Genomic DNA, 11,675 nt, shown 5'->3' with positions numbered 1-11,675 from the left:
TTCACCTCCTGGAGACCCCCCCGACCCTCCTTTGCTCCGGGCTGAGCCCCCCCAGCTCCCTCAGCCCCTCCTGCTGCTCCAGCCCCTTCCCAGCCCCCTCCCCTTCCCTGGACACCTCCAGCCCCTTCCCAGCTCCCTCCCCTTCCCTGGACACTCTCCAGCCCCTTCCCAGCCCCCTCCCCTTCCCTGGACACCTCCAGCCCCTTCCCAGCTCCCTCCCCTTCCTGGACACCTCCAGCCCCTTCCCAGCTCCCTCCCCTTCCCTGGACACCTCCAGCCCCTTCCCAGCCCCCTCCCCTTCCCTGGACACCTCCAGCCCCTTCCCTGGACACCTCCAGCCCCTTCCCAGCCCCCTCCCCTTCCCTGGACACCTCCAGCCCCTTCCCAGCTCCCTCCCCTTCCCTGGACACGCTCCAGCCCCTTCCCAGCCCCCTCCCCTTCTCTGGACACCTCCAGCCCCTTCCCAGCTCCCTTCTGTTCCCTGGACACCTCCAGCCCCTTCCCAGCCCCCTCCCCTTCCCTGGACACGCTCCAGCCCCTTCCCAGCTCCGTTCCCTTCCCTGGACACCTCCAGCCCCTTCCCAGCTCCCTCCCCTTCCCTGGACACCTCCAGCCCCTTCCCAGCTCCCTTCTGTTCCCTGGACACCTCCAGCCCCTTCCCAGCCCCCTCCCCTTCCCTGGACACCTCCAGCCCCTTCCCAGCCCCCCTTCCCCCCTTCCCTGGACACCTCCAGCCCCTTCCCAGCCCCCTCCCCTTCCCTGGACACCTCCAGCCCCTTCCCAGCTCCCTCCCCTTCCCTGGACACCTCCAGCCCCTTCCCAGCCCCCTCCCCTTCTCTGGACACTCTCCAGCCCCTTCCCAGCCCCCTCCCCTTCTCTGGACACCTCCAGCCCCTTCCCAGCCCCCTCCCCTTCCCTGGACACGCTCCAGCCCCTTCCCAGCTCCCTTCTGTTCCCTGGACACCTCCAGCCCCTTCCCAGCCCCCTCCCCTTCCCTGGACACGCTCCAGCCCCTTCCCACCTCCCTCCCCTTCCCTGGACACGCTCCAGCCCCTTCCCAGCCCCCTCCCCTTCCCTGGACACCTCCAGCCCCTCCGTGTCCCGTGCTGGGGACCCCAGAGCTGCCCCCGGGATTTGGGATTTGGGATTTGGGATGCCCCAGCAGTGCCAGCACAGGGGGACAGGCTCGGGACGGGCTCGCGGGAGGCCGGAGGTGTCCGGAGGTGCCCGGAGGTGCCCGGGGGTGCCCGGAGGTGTCCGGAGGTGTCCGGGGGTGCTCAGAGGTGTCCGGAGCTGTCCGGAGGTGCCCAGAGGTGTCCGGAGGTGCCCGGGGGTGTCCGGGGGTGCCCGGGGGTGTCCGGAGGTGCCCGGGGGTGTCCGGAGCTGTCCGGGGGTGTCCGGAGGTGCCCGGGGGTGCCCGGAGGTGCCCGGGGGTGTCCGGAGGTGCCCGGAGGTGTCCGGAGATGCCCGGAGGTGTCCGGAGGTGCCCGGGGGTGTCCGGAGGTGTCCGGAGATGCCCGGAGCTGTCCGGAGGTGTCCGGAGGTGCCCGGAGGTGTCCGGGGGTGCCCGGAGGTGCCCGGAGGTGTCCGGGGGTGCCCGGAGGTGCCCGGAGGTGCCCGGAGGTGTCCGGAGGTGCCCGGGGGTGTCCGGGGGTGCACGGAGGTGTCTGGAGGTGTCCGGGGGTGCCCGGAGTGTCCGGAGGTGCCCGGAGGTGCCCGGGGGTGTCCGGAGGTGCCCGGAGGTGCCCGGAGGTGTCCGGGGGTGTCCGGAGGTGTCCAAAGGTGCCCGGAGGTGTCCGGAGGTGCCCGGGGGTGCCCGGAGTGTCCGGAGGTGCCCGGGGGTGCCCGGAGGTGTCCGGGGGTGCCCAGAGGTGTCCGGAGGTGTCCGGAGGTGCCCGGAGGTGCCCGGGGGTGCCCGGAGGTGCCCGGAGGTGTCCGGGGGTGCCCGGAGGTGCCCGGAGGTGTCCGGGGGTGCCCGGAGGTGCCCGGGGGTGTCCGGGGGTGCCCGGAGGTGTCCGGAGGTGTCCAGGGGTGTCCGGAGGTGTCCGGAGGTGTCCGGAGGTGCCCGGGGGTGCCCGGAGGTGCCCGGAGGTGTCCAGGGGTGTCCGGGGGTGCCCGGAGGTGCCCGGAGGTGTCCGGGGGTGCCCGGAGATGCCCGGAGGTGCCCGGAGATGTCCGGGGGTGCCCGGAGGTGTCCAGGGGTGTCCGGAGCTGTCCGGGGGTGCGGGGACAGCCCAGCGAGGGGAGCTGTCGGCACGTTTTTGTCTTTCAGGACGACTGCGAGAAGCTGGCCGCGTTCCTGGAGAGCGCCTTCCACAAGCACCGCTCCCCGCTGCTGTGAGCCCGCGGGACACGGACCGACCCCCCCGGGCACGGATGGGCTGCACTGGGGGGTCCGGGGGCTCCCGGGCCACCTCCCCGCGGCAGGACTGAGCCCCGGGCCCCGCCCGAGCCCGGGGGGCTTCGCCCGAGCCGCGCTCCGGGAGCCGGCGGAGCAAACGCCGGGAATTCCGTCCGGGAGCCGGCGGAGCAAACGCCGGGAATTCCGGGAATTCCGGGGCGTCGGGAGGAGCCGCGGCCGAGGGAGGTGTGGGGCAGTGGGCAGCACCCCCCGAGGGAGGTGTGGGGCAGTGGGCAGCACCCCCCGAGGGAGGTGTGGGGCAGTGGGCAGCACCCCCCGAGGGAGGTGTGGGGCAGTGGGCAGCACCCCCCGAGGGAGGTGTGGGGCAGTGGGAAGCCCCCCCCTGCGGCCCCTTCCCCGCGGGACCCCCCGGACGGATCCCTTTCCCTCCGGGAACGATCGGCTGTTCCCCCGCGGGTCCCAAAGCTGGTTTTCCCCCCGCTTTGCCATCCGGGGGAACTTGGGGAGGAGAGGAGAGGGCTTGGAAAGCTCCCCACCTCTGCCACCTTCCACTCCCCATCCCGAATTTGTGCCGTTTGAGGTTTCCCCCGAGCTCAGCAGCCCCGGGGTGAGCGGGAGGGGGCTGTGGGAGCTGGGAGGGGGCTGTGGGAGCTGGGAGGGGGCTGTGGGAGCTGGGAGGGGGCTGAGTGAGCTGGCTGGGAGGGGGCTGAGTGAGCTGGGAGGGGGCTGTGTGAGCTGGGAGGGGGCTGTGTGAGCTGGGAGGGGGCTGTGGGAGCTGGGAGGGAGCTGAGTGAGCTGGGAGGGGGCTGTGGGAGCTGGGAGGGGGCTGTGGGAGCTGAGAGGGGGCCGAGTGAGCTGGGAGGGGGCTGTGGGAGCCGGGAGGGGGCTGTGGGAGCTGGGAGGGAGCTGAGTGAGCTGGGAGGGGGCTGTGGGAGCCGGGAGGGGGCTGTGGGAGCTGGGAGGGGGCTGTGGGAGCTGGGGGTGACACGGCTCCAGAGGCGATCCCAGAAATCCCGCCCCGCCCGCTGGATCAGCCGGAACCTCTGCAGAACCCTCGTCATTCCCTCTCAGAGCTTCCGAAATCCTCGGCACCCCCGGGGGGGGGGAAGCCCTGCTGCCTCTCCCTGCCCTTTGTCCTGCGGTGCCGTGGAATGGCAGTCCCTGGCCCGGGGAAGTGGGAATTGCTGCCCTCACCCCCTCAGTGCTGCCCTCACCCCCCCAGTGCTGCCCTCACCCCCTCAGTGCCACCCTCACCCCCTCAGTGCCACCCTCACCCCCTCCGTGCTGCCCTCACCCCCTCAGTGCTGCCCTCACCCCCTCAGTGCCACCCTCACCCCCTCAGTGCCACCCTCACCCCCTCCGTGCCGCCCTCACCCCCTCCGTGCTGCCCTCACCCCCTCCGTGCTGCCCTCACCCCCTCCGTGCTGCCCTCACCCCCTCAGTGCTGCCCTCACCCCCTCAGTGCTGCCCTCACCCCCTCCGTGCTGCCCTCACCCCCTCAGTGCTGCCCTCACCCCCCCAGTGCCACCCTCACCCCCTCCGTGCTGCCCTCACCCCCTCGGTGCCGCCCTGGGCAGAGGGGTTGGTTTGGGGAAAAGTGCAAATAGGAATTGGTTGTGTCCGAGAGCCCTGGGGGGGCTGCTCCTGCTGTGCCAGGGAAAACCAGCTCTGGAATCCTGCTCCTGCTGTGCCAGGGAAAACCAGCTCTGGAATCCTGCCCTGTGCTGCTCCTGCTGTGCCAGGGAAAACCAGCTCTGGAATCCTGCCCTGTGCTGTGCCAGGGAAAACCAGCTCTGGAATCCTGCCCTGTGCTGTGCCAGTGCTGCTCCTGCTGCTCCTGCTGTGCCAGGGAAAACCAGCTCTGGGATCCTGCCCTGTGCTGTGCCAGAGGAATCCAGCTCTGGAATCCTGCTCTGTGCTGTGCCAGTGCTGCTCCTGCTGCTCCTGCTGTGCCAGGGAAAACCAGCCCTGGAATCCTGCTCCTGCTGTGCCAGGGAAAACCAGCTCTGGAATCCTGCCCTGTGCTGTGCCAGTGCTGCTCCTGCTGCTCCTGCTGTGCCAGGGAAAACCAGCTCTGGAATCCTGCCCTGTGCACTGCCAGTGCTGCTCCTGCTGTGCCAGGGAAAATCAGCTCTGGAATCCTGCTCCTGCTGCTCCTGCTGTGCTGGAGGAATCCAGCTCTGGCCTCCTGCTCTGTGCCGGTGCTGTTCCTGCTGCTCCTGCTGTGCCAGGGAAAGCTGGCTCTGGCATCCTGTTCCGTGCCAGTGCTGCTCATCTGCTCCTCCTGTGCCAGGGAAAAACAGCTCTGGCCTCCTGCTCTGTGCCATGCTGGTGCTGCTCCTCCTGTGCCAGGGAAAAACAGCTCTGGCCTGCTGCCCTGTGCCAGCGTTCCGTGCCAGTGCTGCTCATCTGCTCCTGCTGTGCCAGGGGAAAACTGTCCCTGGCACGAGCTCTGCTCCGTGCCAGCATTCTGTGCCAGTGCTGCTCCTGCTGCTCTCTCTGTGCCAGGGGAAACCATCTGTGCCATCCTGCTGTGTGCTGGGCTGGTGCTCTGCTCCGTGCCAGCGTTCTGTGCCGGTGCTGCTCCTGCTGCTCCCTCTGTGCCAGGGGAAAACTCTCTCTGGTGTGTGCTCTGTGCTGTGCCAGCATTCTGTGCTGGTGCTGCTCCTGCTGTGCCAGGGGAAACTGTCCCTGGCACGAGCTCTGCTCTGTGCTGGTGCTGCTCCTGCTGCTCCCTTTGTGCCAGGGGAAACCGGCTGTGCCATCCTGCTGTGTGCTGGGCTGGTGCTCTGCTCCGTGCCAGCGTTCTGTGCTGGTGCTGCTCCTGCTGTGCCAGGGGAAACCAGCTCTGGGATCCTGCCCTGTGCTGTGCCAGGGGAAACCAGCTCTGGCCTCCTGCTCTGTGCTGTGCCAGTGCTGCTCCTGCTGCTCCTGCTGTGCCAGGGGAACCTGGCTCTGGCCTCCTGCTCTGTGCCAGCGTTCCCCGTGCCAGTGCTGCTCATCTGCTCCTGCTGTGCTGGAGGAAACTGTCCCTGGCACGAGTTCTGCTCTGTGCCAGCGTTCTGTGCCAGTGCTGCTCCTGCTGTGCCAGGGGAAAACTCTCTCTGGTGTGTGCTCTGTGCTGTGCCAACGTTCTGTGCCGGTGCTGCTCCTGCTGTGCCAGGGGAAACCAGCTCTGGAATCCTGCCCTGTGCTGTGCCAGTGCTGCTCCTGCTGCTCCTGCTGTGCCAGGGGAAAACTCTCTCTGGTGTGTGCTCTGTGCTGTGCCAGCATTCTGTGCCAGTGCTGCTCCTGCTGTGCCAGGGGAACCTGGCTCTGGCATCCTGCTCTGTGCCATGCTGGTGCTGCTCCCTCTGTGCCAGGGAAAAACAGCTCTGGCCTGCTGCTCTGTGCCAGTGTTCCGTGCCAGTGCTGCTCTTGCTGCTCCTGCTGTGCTGGAGGAAACTGTCCCTGTCACGAGCTCTGCTCTGTGCCAGCGTTCTGTGCCAGTGCTGCTCCTGCTGCTCCCTCTGTGCCAGGGAAAGCCGGCTCTGGCACCGTGCTGGGTGTGGTGCCAGCGTTCCGTGCTGCTGTTCTGTGCTGGTGCTGCTCCACCTGCCCGTCCTGTGCCGGGGGACGGCGGCTGTGCCACCCTGCCCTGTGCCACCCTGCCCTGTGCCACCCTGCCCTGTGCCACTGCGCCGTGCCAGCGCTGCTCCTGCTGCTCCCACCGTGCCAAGGGAAACTGGCTCTGGCACGCTGCTGTGTGCTGGCTGTGCCACAGCTCTGTGCCAGCACCCTGTGCCAGTGTTCTGTGCTGTGCCAGAGCTCTGTGCTGGTGTTTTGTGCTGTGCCAGAGCTCTGTGCCAGCGTTCCGTGCTGTGCCAGTGCCCTGGGCCGTGCCAGAGCTCTGTGCCAGTGCCCTGTGCTGGTGTTCTGTGCCGTGCCAGAGCTCTGTGCTGGTGTTCTGTGCTGTGCCAGAGCTCTGTGCCAGTGCCCTGTGCCATGCCAGAGCTCTGTGCTGGTGTTCTGTGCTGTGCCACAGCTCTGTGCTAGTGCCCTGTGCCAGAGCTCTGTGCTGGTGTTCTGTGCTGTGCCAGAGCTCTGTGCCCGCATTCTGTGCCGTGCCAGAGCTCTGTGCCCGCATTCTGTGCCGTGCCAGAGCTCTGTGCCCGCATTCTGTGCCGTGCCAGAGCTCTGTGCTGGTGTTCTGTGCTGTGCCAGAGCTCTGTGCCAGCGTTCTGTGCTGTGCCAGAGCTCTGTGCTGGTGCTGCTCCTGCTGCTTCTGCCGTGCCAGGGGAATCTGGCATCCTGCTGTGTGCTGTGCCAGCGCTCTGTGCTGTGCCAGTGTGCTGTGCTGCTGCTGCTGCTCCCGCTGTGCCAGGGCAGTCTGGCTCTGCCACCCTGCTCTGTGCTGTGCCACCATTCCGTGCCGTGCCGGTGTCCTGTGCTGGTGCCGTGCCTGCTGTGCCAGGGCAGTCTGGCTCTGCCACCCTGCTCTGTGCTGTGCCACCGTTCTGTGCTGCTCCCGCTGTACCGGGGCAGCCTGGCTCTGCCACCCTGCTCCGTGCTGTGCCAGTGCCCTGTGCCATGCCGGTGTTCTGTGCTGCTGCTGCTGCTCCCGCTGTGCCAGGGCAGTCTGGCTCTGCCATCCTGCTCCGTGCTGTGCCAGTGCCCTGTGCCAGTGTTCTGTGCTGCTGCTGTGCCCGCTGTGCCAGGGCAGCCTGGCCCTGGCCCGTGCAGGTGCTCCGTGCTGTGCCGTGCCCTGCGCTGTGCCAGCCTCGCTCTGCCCGGTGCCGGTGCTCGGTGCCGGTGCCCTGCCCGGTGCCCTGCCCGGTGCCGCGGTGCTGTGCCAGCGCTTCCCCCTGTGCCGTGTCACGCTCCGTGCCAGATCCCGGGGTCACTCCGGCCGGATCCCGCCGGGGTTGTGTCCGCGCTCGGGTGCTGCGCTGCCACCTCGTGTTCATTCCCAGCCCGGGCTCCATTCCCTGCCCGGGCTCCATTCCCATCCTTGCTCCATTCCCATCCCATGCTCCATTCCCATCCCATGCTCCATTCCCATCCCAGCTCCATTCCCATCCCATGCTCCATTCCCATCCCATGCTCCATTCCCATCCCATGCTCCATTCCCATCCCAGCTCCATTCCCATCCCGTGCTCCATTCCCATCCCGTGCTCCATTCCCATCCCGTGCTCCATTCCCATCCCGTGCTCCATTCCCATCCCAGGCTCCATTCTCATCCCCTGCTCCATTCCCAGCCCGGGCTGCACTCCCAGCTCAGGCTCCATTCCCATCCCGTGCTCCATTCCCAGCCCGTGCTGCATTCCCATCCCATGCTCCATTCCCATCCCAAGCTCCATTCCCATCCCATGCTCCATTCCCATCCCAAGCTCCATTCCCAGCCCGTGCTCCATTCCCAGCCCATGCTCCATTCCCAGCCCGTGCTGCATTCCCATCCTATGCTCCATTCCCGGCTCGTGCAGCATTCCCAGCCCATGCTGCGTTCCCAGCCCAGGCTCCATCCTCAGCCTGGACTGCATTCCCAGCCCTTGGTTTGTGCAGCATTCCGGGCTCCTGCAGCATTCCCGGTCTGTGCAGCATTCCGGGCTCCTGCAGCATTCCGGGTTTGTGCAGCATTCCCGGTCCGTGCAGCATTCCTGGCTCCTGCAGCATTCCGGGTTCCTGCAGCATTCCGGGCTCCTGCAGCATTCCCGGTCTGTGCAGCATTCCGGGTTTGTGCAGCATTCCTGGCTCGTGCAGCATTCCCGGCTCCTGCAGCATTCCGGGTCCGTGCACCATTCCCGGCTCGTGCAGCGTTCCCGGCTCCTGCAGCATTCCCGGCTCGTGCAACATTCCGGGTTCCTGCAGCATTCCGGGTTCCTGCAGCATTCCCGGCTCCTGCAGCATTCCGGGCTCGTGCAGCATTCCCGGTCTGTGCAGCATTCCCGGCTCGGGCTGCTTTTCCAGCTGTGCCCACGTTCCCACCCGACAACCGAATAAAGCCGATGGCAGCAGCTGCTCCCACGGGAACGACCCGCCCGGACCCTCCTCATTCCCCCCCTCATTCCCCCCGGGAGGTGGGAAGCAGCTTCCCAGAGTTCCACGGGCCCCCGGGCACAGGAGGGATCCGGGGAACGTCCCAGCTGCCGATTCCCAAATCCCCGTGTCCAGGGCAGGCCCCGGGCCCTGCAGCCTGGGACATCCCGGCCTATCCCAGTCCGGGACATCCCAGCCCATCCCAGCCCAGTCTGGGACATCCCAGCCCATCCCATCCCAGTCCGGGACATCCCAGCCCATCCCAGCCCTGCCTGGGATATTCCAGCCCATCCCAGCCCAGTCTGGGACATCCCAGCCCATCCCAGCCCAGTCTGGGACATCCCAGCCCATCCCAGCCCCTCCAGCCTGGGACATTCCAGCCCAGCCCAGCCCAGTCTGGGACATTCCAGCCCATCCCAGCCCCTCCAGCCTGGGACATTCCAGCCCATCCCAGCCCCTCCAGTCTGGGACATCCCAGCCCATCCCAGCCCCTCCAGCCTGGGACATTCCAGCCCATCCCAGCCCCTCCAGCCTGGGACATCCCGGCCCATCCCAGCCCCTCCAGCCTGGGACATCCCAGCCCATCCCAGTCTGGGACATCCCAGCCCATCCCAGCCCATCCCAGCCCCTCCAGCCTGGGACATCCCAGCCCATCCCAGCCCAGCCTGGGACATCCCAGCCCATCCCAGCCCTGCCTGGGACATTCCAGCCCATCCCAGCCCCTCCAGTCTGGGACATCCCAGCCCAGCCCAGCCCAGCCTGGGACATCCCAGCCCATCCCAGCCCAGTCTGGGACATTCCAGCCCATCCCGGGACATCCCAGCCCATCCAGCCTGGGACATCCCGGCCCATCCCAGCCCAGTCTGGGACATCCCAGCCCATCCCAGCTCAGCCTGGGACATCCCAGCCCATCCCAGCCCATCCCAGCCCATCCCAGCCCATCCCAGCCCATCCCAGCCCCTCCTCGTGGCTCCCTGAACACCCTCCGGAGAATCCAGGGATTAACGGGATTTAACACGGCTCCTCCTGCCCCGGAATTCCCCGCACAGGAATTCCCAGAGCGTTCCCAGCACCCACAGGACGTTCCCAGTACATCCCAGTACCCCCAGGCTCTCACGGAATGGAGCTGGGGGGGATCACTGGAGATTTGGGACGTCCCTTCCGGCCCCGGGGGATGTGTGGGATCCTCCAGGGCCCCATCCCTGTCCAGCCCCTCGGACAAACCCCGTGTTCCCACGTTCCAGGGGAATCTCCCCCTTCCCAGCGTGTCCCGGGGGTTTGTGGCACCGGATCCCTGGAGCAGATCCGGCCCTGGGAACAGGGAGAACATTCCTGGTCTTGCCCCAGGCCCTCCTGGCACACGGGAGAGGGGACAGAATTCCTGGGATACTGGTACCAGGGTCTGCCCAGGGAATGGGGATGGGATTCCTGGGCTAATCAGAATTCCTGGTGTGCCCAGGGAATGGGGATGGGATTCCTGGTCTAATCAGAATTCCTGGTGTGCCCAGGGAATGGGGATGGGATTCCTGGTCCAATCAGAATTCCTGGTGTGCCCAGAGAAAGGGGATGGAATTCCTGGTCTAATCAGAATTCCTGGTCTGCCCAGGGAATGGGGATGGGATTCCTGGTCTAATCAGAATTCCTGGTCTGCCCAGAGAAAGGGGATGGAATCCCTGGTCTGCCCAGAGAAAGGGGATGGAATTCCTGCCCACGCTGGAATTCCCTTTCCCTCCCGGGGGTGATTTGGGAGCACGAGGCCCTCTCCCCACAGGCAGGTGCTCAGTCCCCTTTGGTGCCCCCAAACTCCCGAAATCCTTTATAAAACTCGTGGGATCCGTGGATTCCTCCTGGTTTTTCCTCGTCCCCGAGATCCCGGGGCCGGTTCCGCTCCCGAGGCGCCGGATGTGGCACCACCCGAGTCCTGCTGAGGCTCCTTGTCCTGGATCCAGCCGGGAAGGGACGTCCGGGGGGGTCATTCCAGAGCCCCACTTCCATGCCCTGGCACAGAGCCATGGAATTCTGGGATGGGTTGGGATGGAGGGACCTCACAGACCCCCCAGAGACAGGGACACCTCCTGCCATCCCAGGGTGCTCCAACCTGCCCTTGGACACTCCCAGGGATCCAGGGGCAGCCACAGCTGCTCTGGGAATTCCATCCCAGCCCCTCCCCACCCTCCCAGCCAGGAATCCCTTCCCAATATCCCACCTAACCCTGGGAAGCCATTCCCTGTGTCTGTCCCTCCAGTCCTTGTCCCCAGTCCCTCTCCAGCTCTCCTGGAGCCCCTCCAGGCCCTGGAAGGGGCTCTCAGGTCTCCCTGGATCCTTCCCTTCTCCAGGGGAACATTCCCAGCTCTCCCAGCCCAGCTCCATCCCCAGGGTCTGACCTCGGCCCTGGAGTTAAATTTGGGCCCCAGGGATTGGATCCCCTGGGAAAGAACCAAGAGCAGGGACGGGGGGGGGGACACTGGGATGGGGACATTTCTCTCCGGTTCCCAGCAGACGATCCCGATCCGCTCTCCCGGGGCACATCCAGCACCTCCCGGTGCCCACGGCCGGTACCGGCGGCTGCCCGGGGCTCTTCCCTCCGGCTGCGACCACGGGCCACCCGGTACCAGGCGGACCCGCGGGTTTGGCCCGTTTTATCCGGTTTTATCCCGCTTTATTCGGGTTTATCTCGTTTTATCCGTTACGGCCCTACCCGTGCTTTGGACCTTCCGGAGGCCTCCGGCTCTGCCGCCTCCAGTCCCAGCGTCCCAGCACCGACCTAGCGACACTGAGGCCGCAGTAGCCGAGCCGGGGTCCAGCCGAGATCCCCCGGGGACCCCCAAACTCCCGGAGTGTCACCCGGGGACCCCTCGGGCCGGTCCCGGTTCCAGCGACGCCCGCGCCTGGGCGGCGCCATCTTGCCACCCGCTCCGGTCACATGACTCCCTGCCCCGAACTCTCGCGATACCTTCCCCCGCGAGGTTCCCGCCTCCCGGTTTCCCGCGCGCGCGCGCGCCGCCGGAGCTCTCGCGAGAGCCGCGCGCGGAGCCGGGGAGGACAAGATGGCGGCGACAACGCCGATGGCGCTGGTGAGGGAGCGGCGGGGCCGGGCCGGGCCGGGGCGGCTCCTCGGGGGCCCCCGCGGGGCTCACGGGGGTCCCCACGGGCCGGGGCAGCGGGATGGGGAGGCGGGAGAGCGAAGGGGCGCGGCCGAGGCGGCGGCCGAGGGTTCCCCGCCCGGGCCGGGCCCGCGGGGCAGCGGCGGGGCCGCCGCGCTCTGAGGGGCCCTGAGGGGAAGGGGAGGGCGAGGAGA

The 11,675-nt window shown here is 67.5% G+C and overlaps 1 protein-coding gene across 1 annotated transcript; it reads left to right on the top strand.

Moving 5' to 3' along the window:
* The first annotated feature begins 3,265 nt into the window (after positions 1–3,265).
* On the top strand, positions 3,266–11,165 carry LOC135405649 (keratin-associated protein 10-4-like). Its single transcript, XM_064640312.1, has 3 exons — positions 3,266–5,269; positions 5,340–6,460; positions 10,877–11,165. Exons 1-3 carry the CDS (start codon positions 4,688–4,690, stop codon positions 11,163–11,165), a joined length of 1,992 nt encoding a protein of 663 aa, XP_064496382.1. The 5' UTR covers positions 3,266–4,687.
* Positions 11,166–11,675: the final 510 nt, after the last annotated feature.

The sequence above is a fragment of the Pseudopipra pipra genome, chromosome 1 (assembly GCF_036250125.1).
Source record: "Pseudopipra pipra isolate bDixPip1 chromosome 1, bDixPip1.hap1, whole genome shotgun sequence".
NCBI classification, from domain to species: Eukaryota; Metazoa; Chordata; class Aves; order Passeriformes; family Pipridae; genus Pseudopipra; species Pseudopipra pipra.
Note: the sequence above shows the minus strand (reverse complement) of the source record. Positions and strands in the feature narration are given on the sequence as shown.

What these genes read in the sequence shown, in the direction of transcription:
- LOC135405649 (XM_064640312.1), top strand. Translation starts at nt 4,688, where the DNA reads ATGCTGGTGCTGCTCCTCCTGTGCCAGGGAAAAACAGCTCTGGCCTGC. An exon ending in CTGGCCTCCTGCTCTGTGCT is followed by an intron (nt 5,270 to 5,339) that starts GTGCCAGTGCTG and finishes GCTCTGTGCCAG; the next exon opens with CGTTCCCCGTGCCAGTGCTG. An exon ending in GAGCTCTGTGCCCGCATTCT is followed by an intron (nt 6,461 to 10,876) that starts GTGCCGTGCCAG and finishes GGTTCCCAGCAG; the next exon opens with ACGATCCCGATCCGCTCTCC.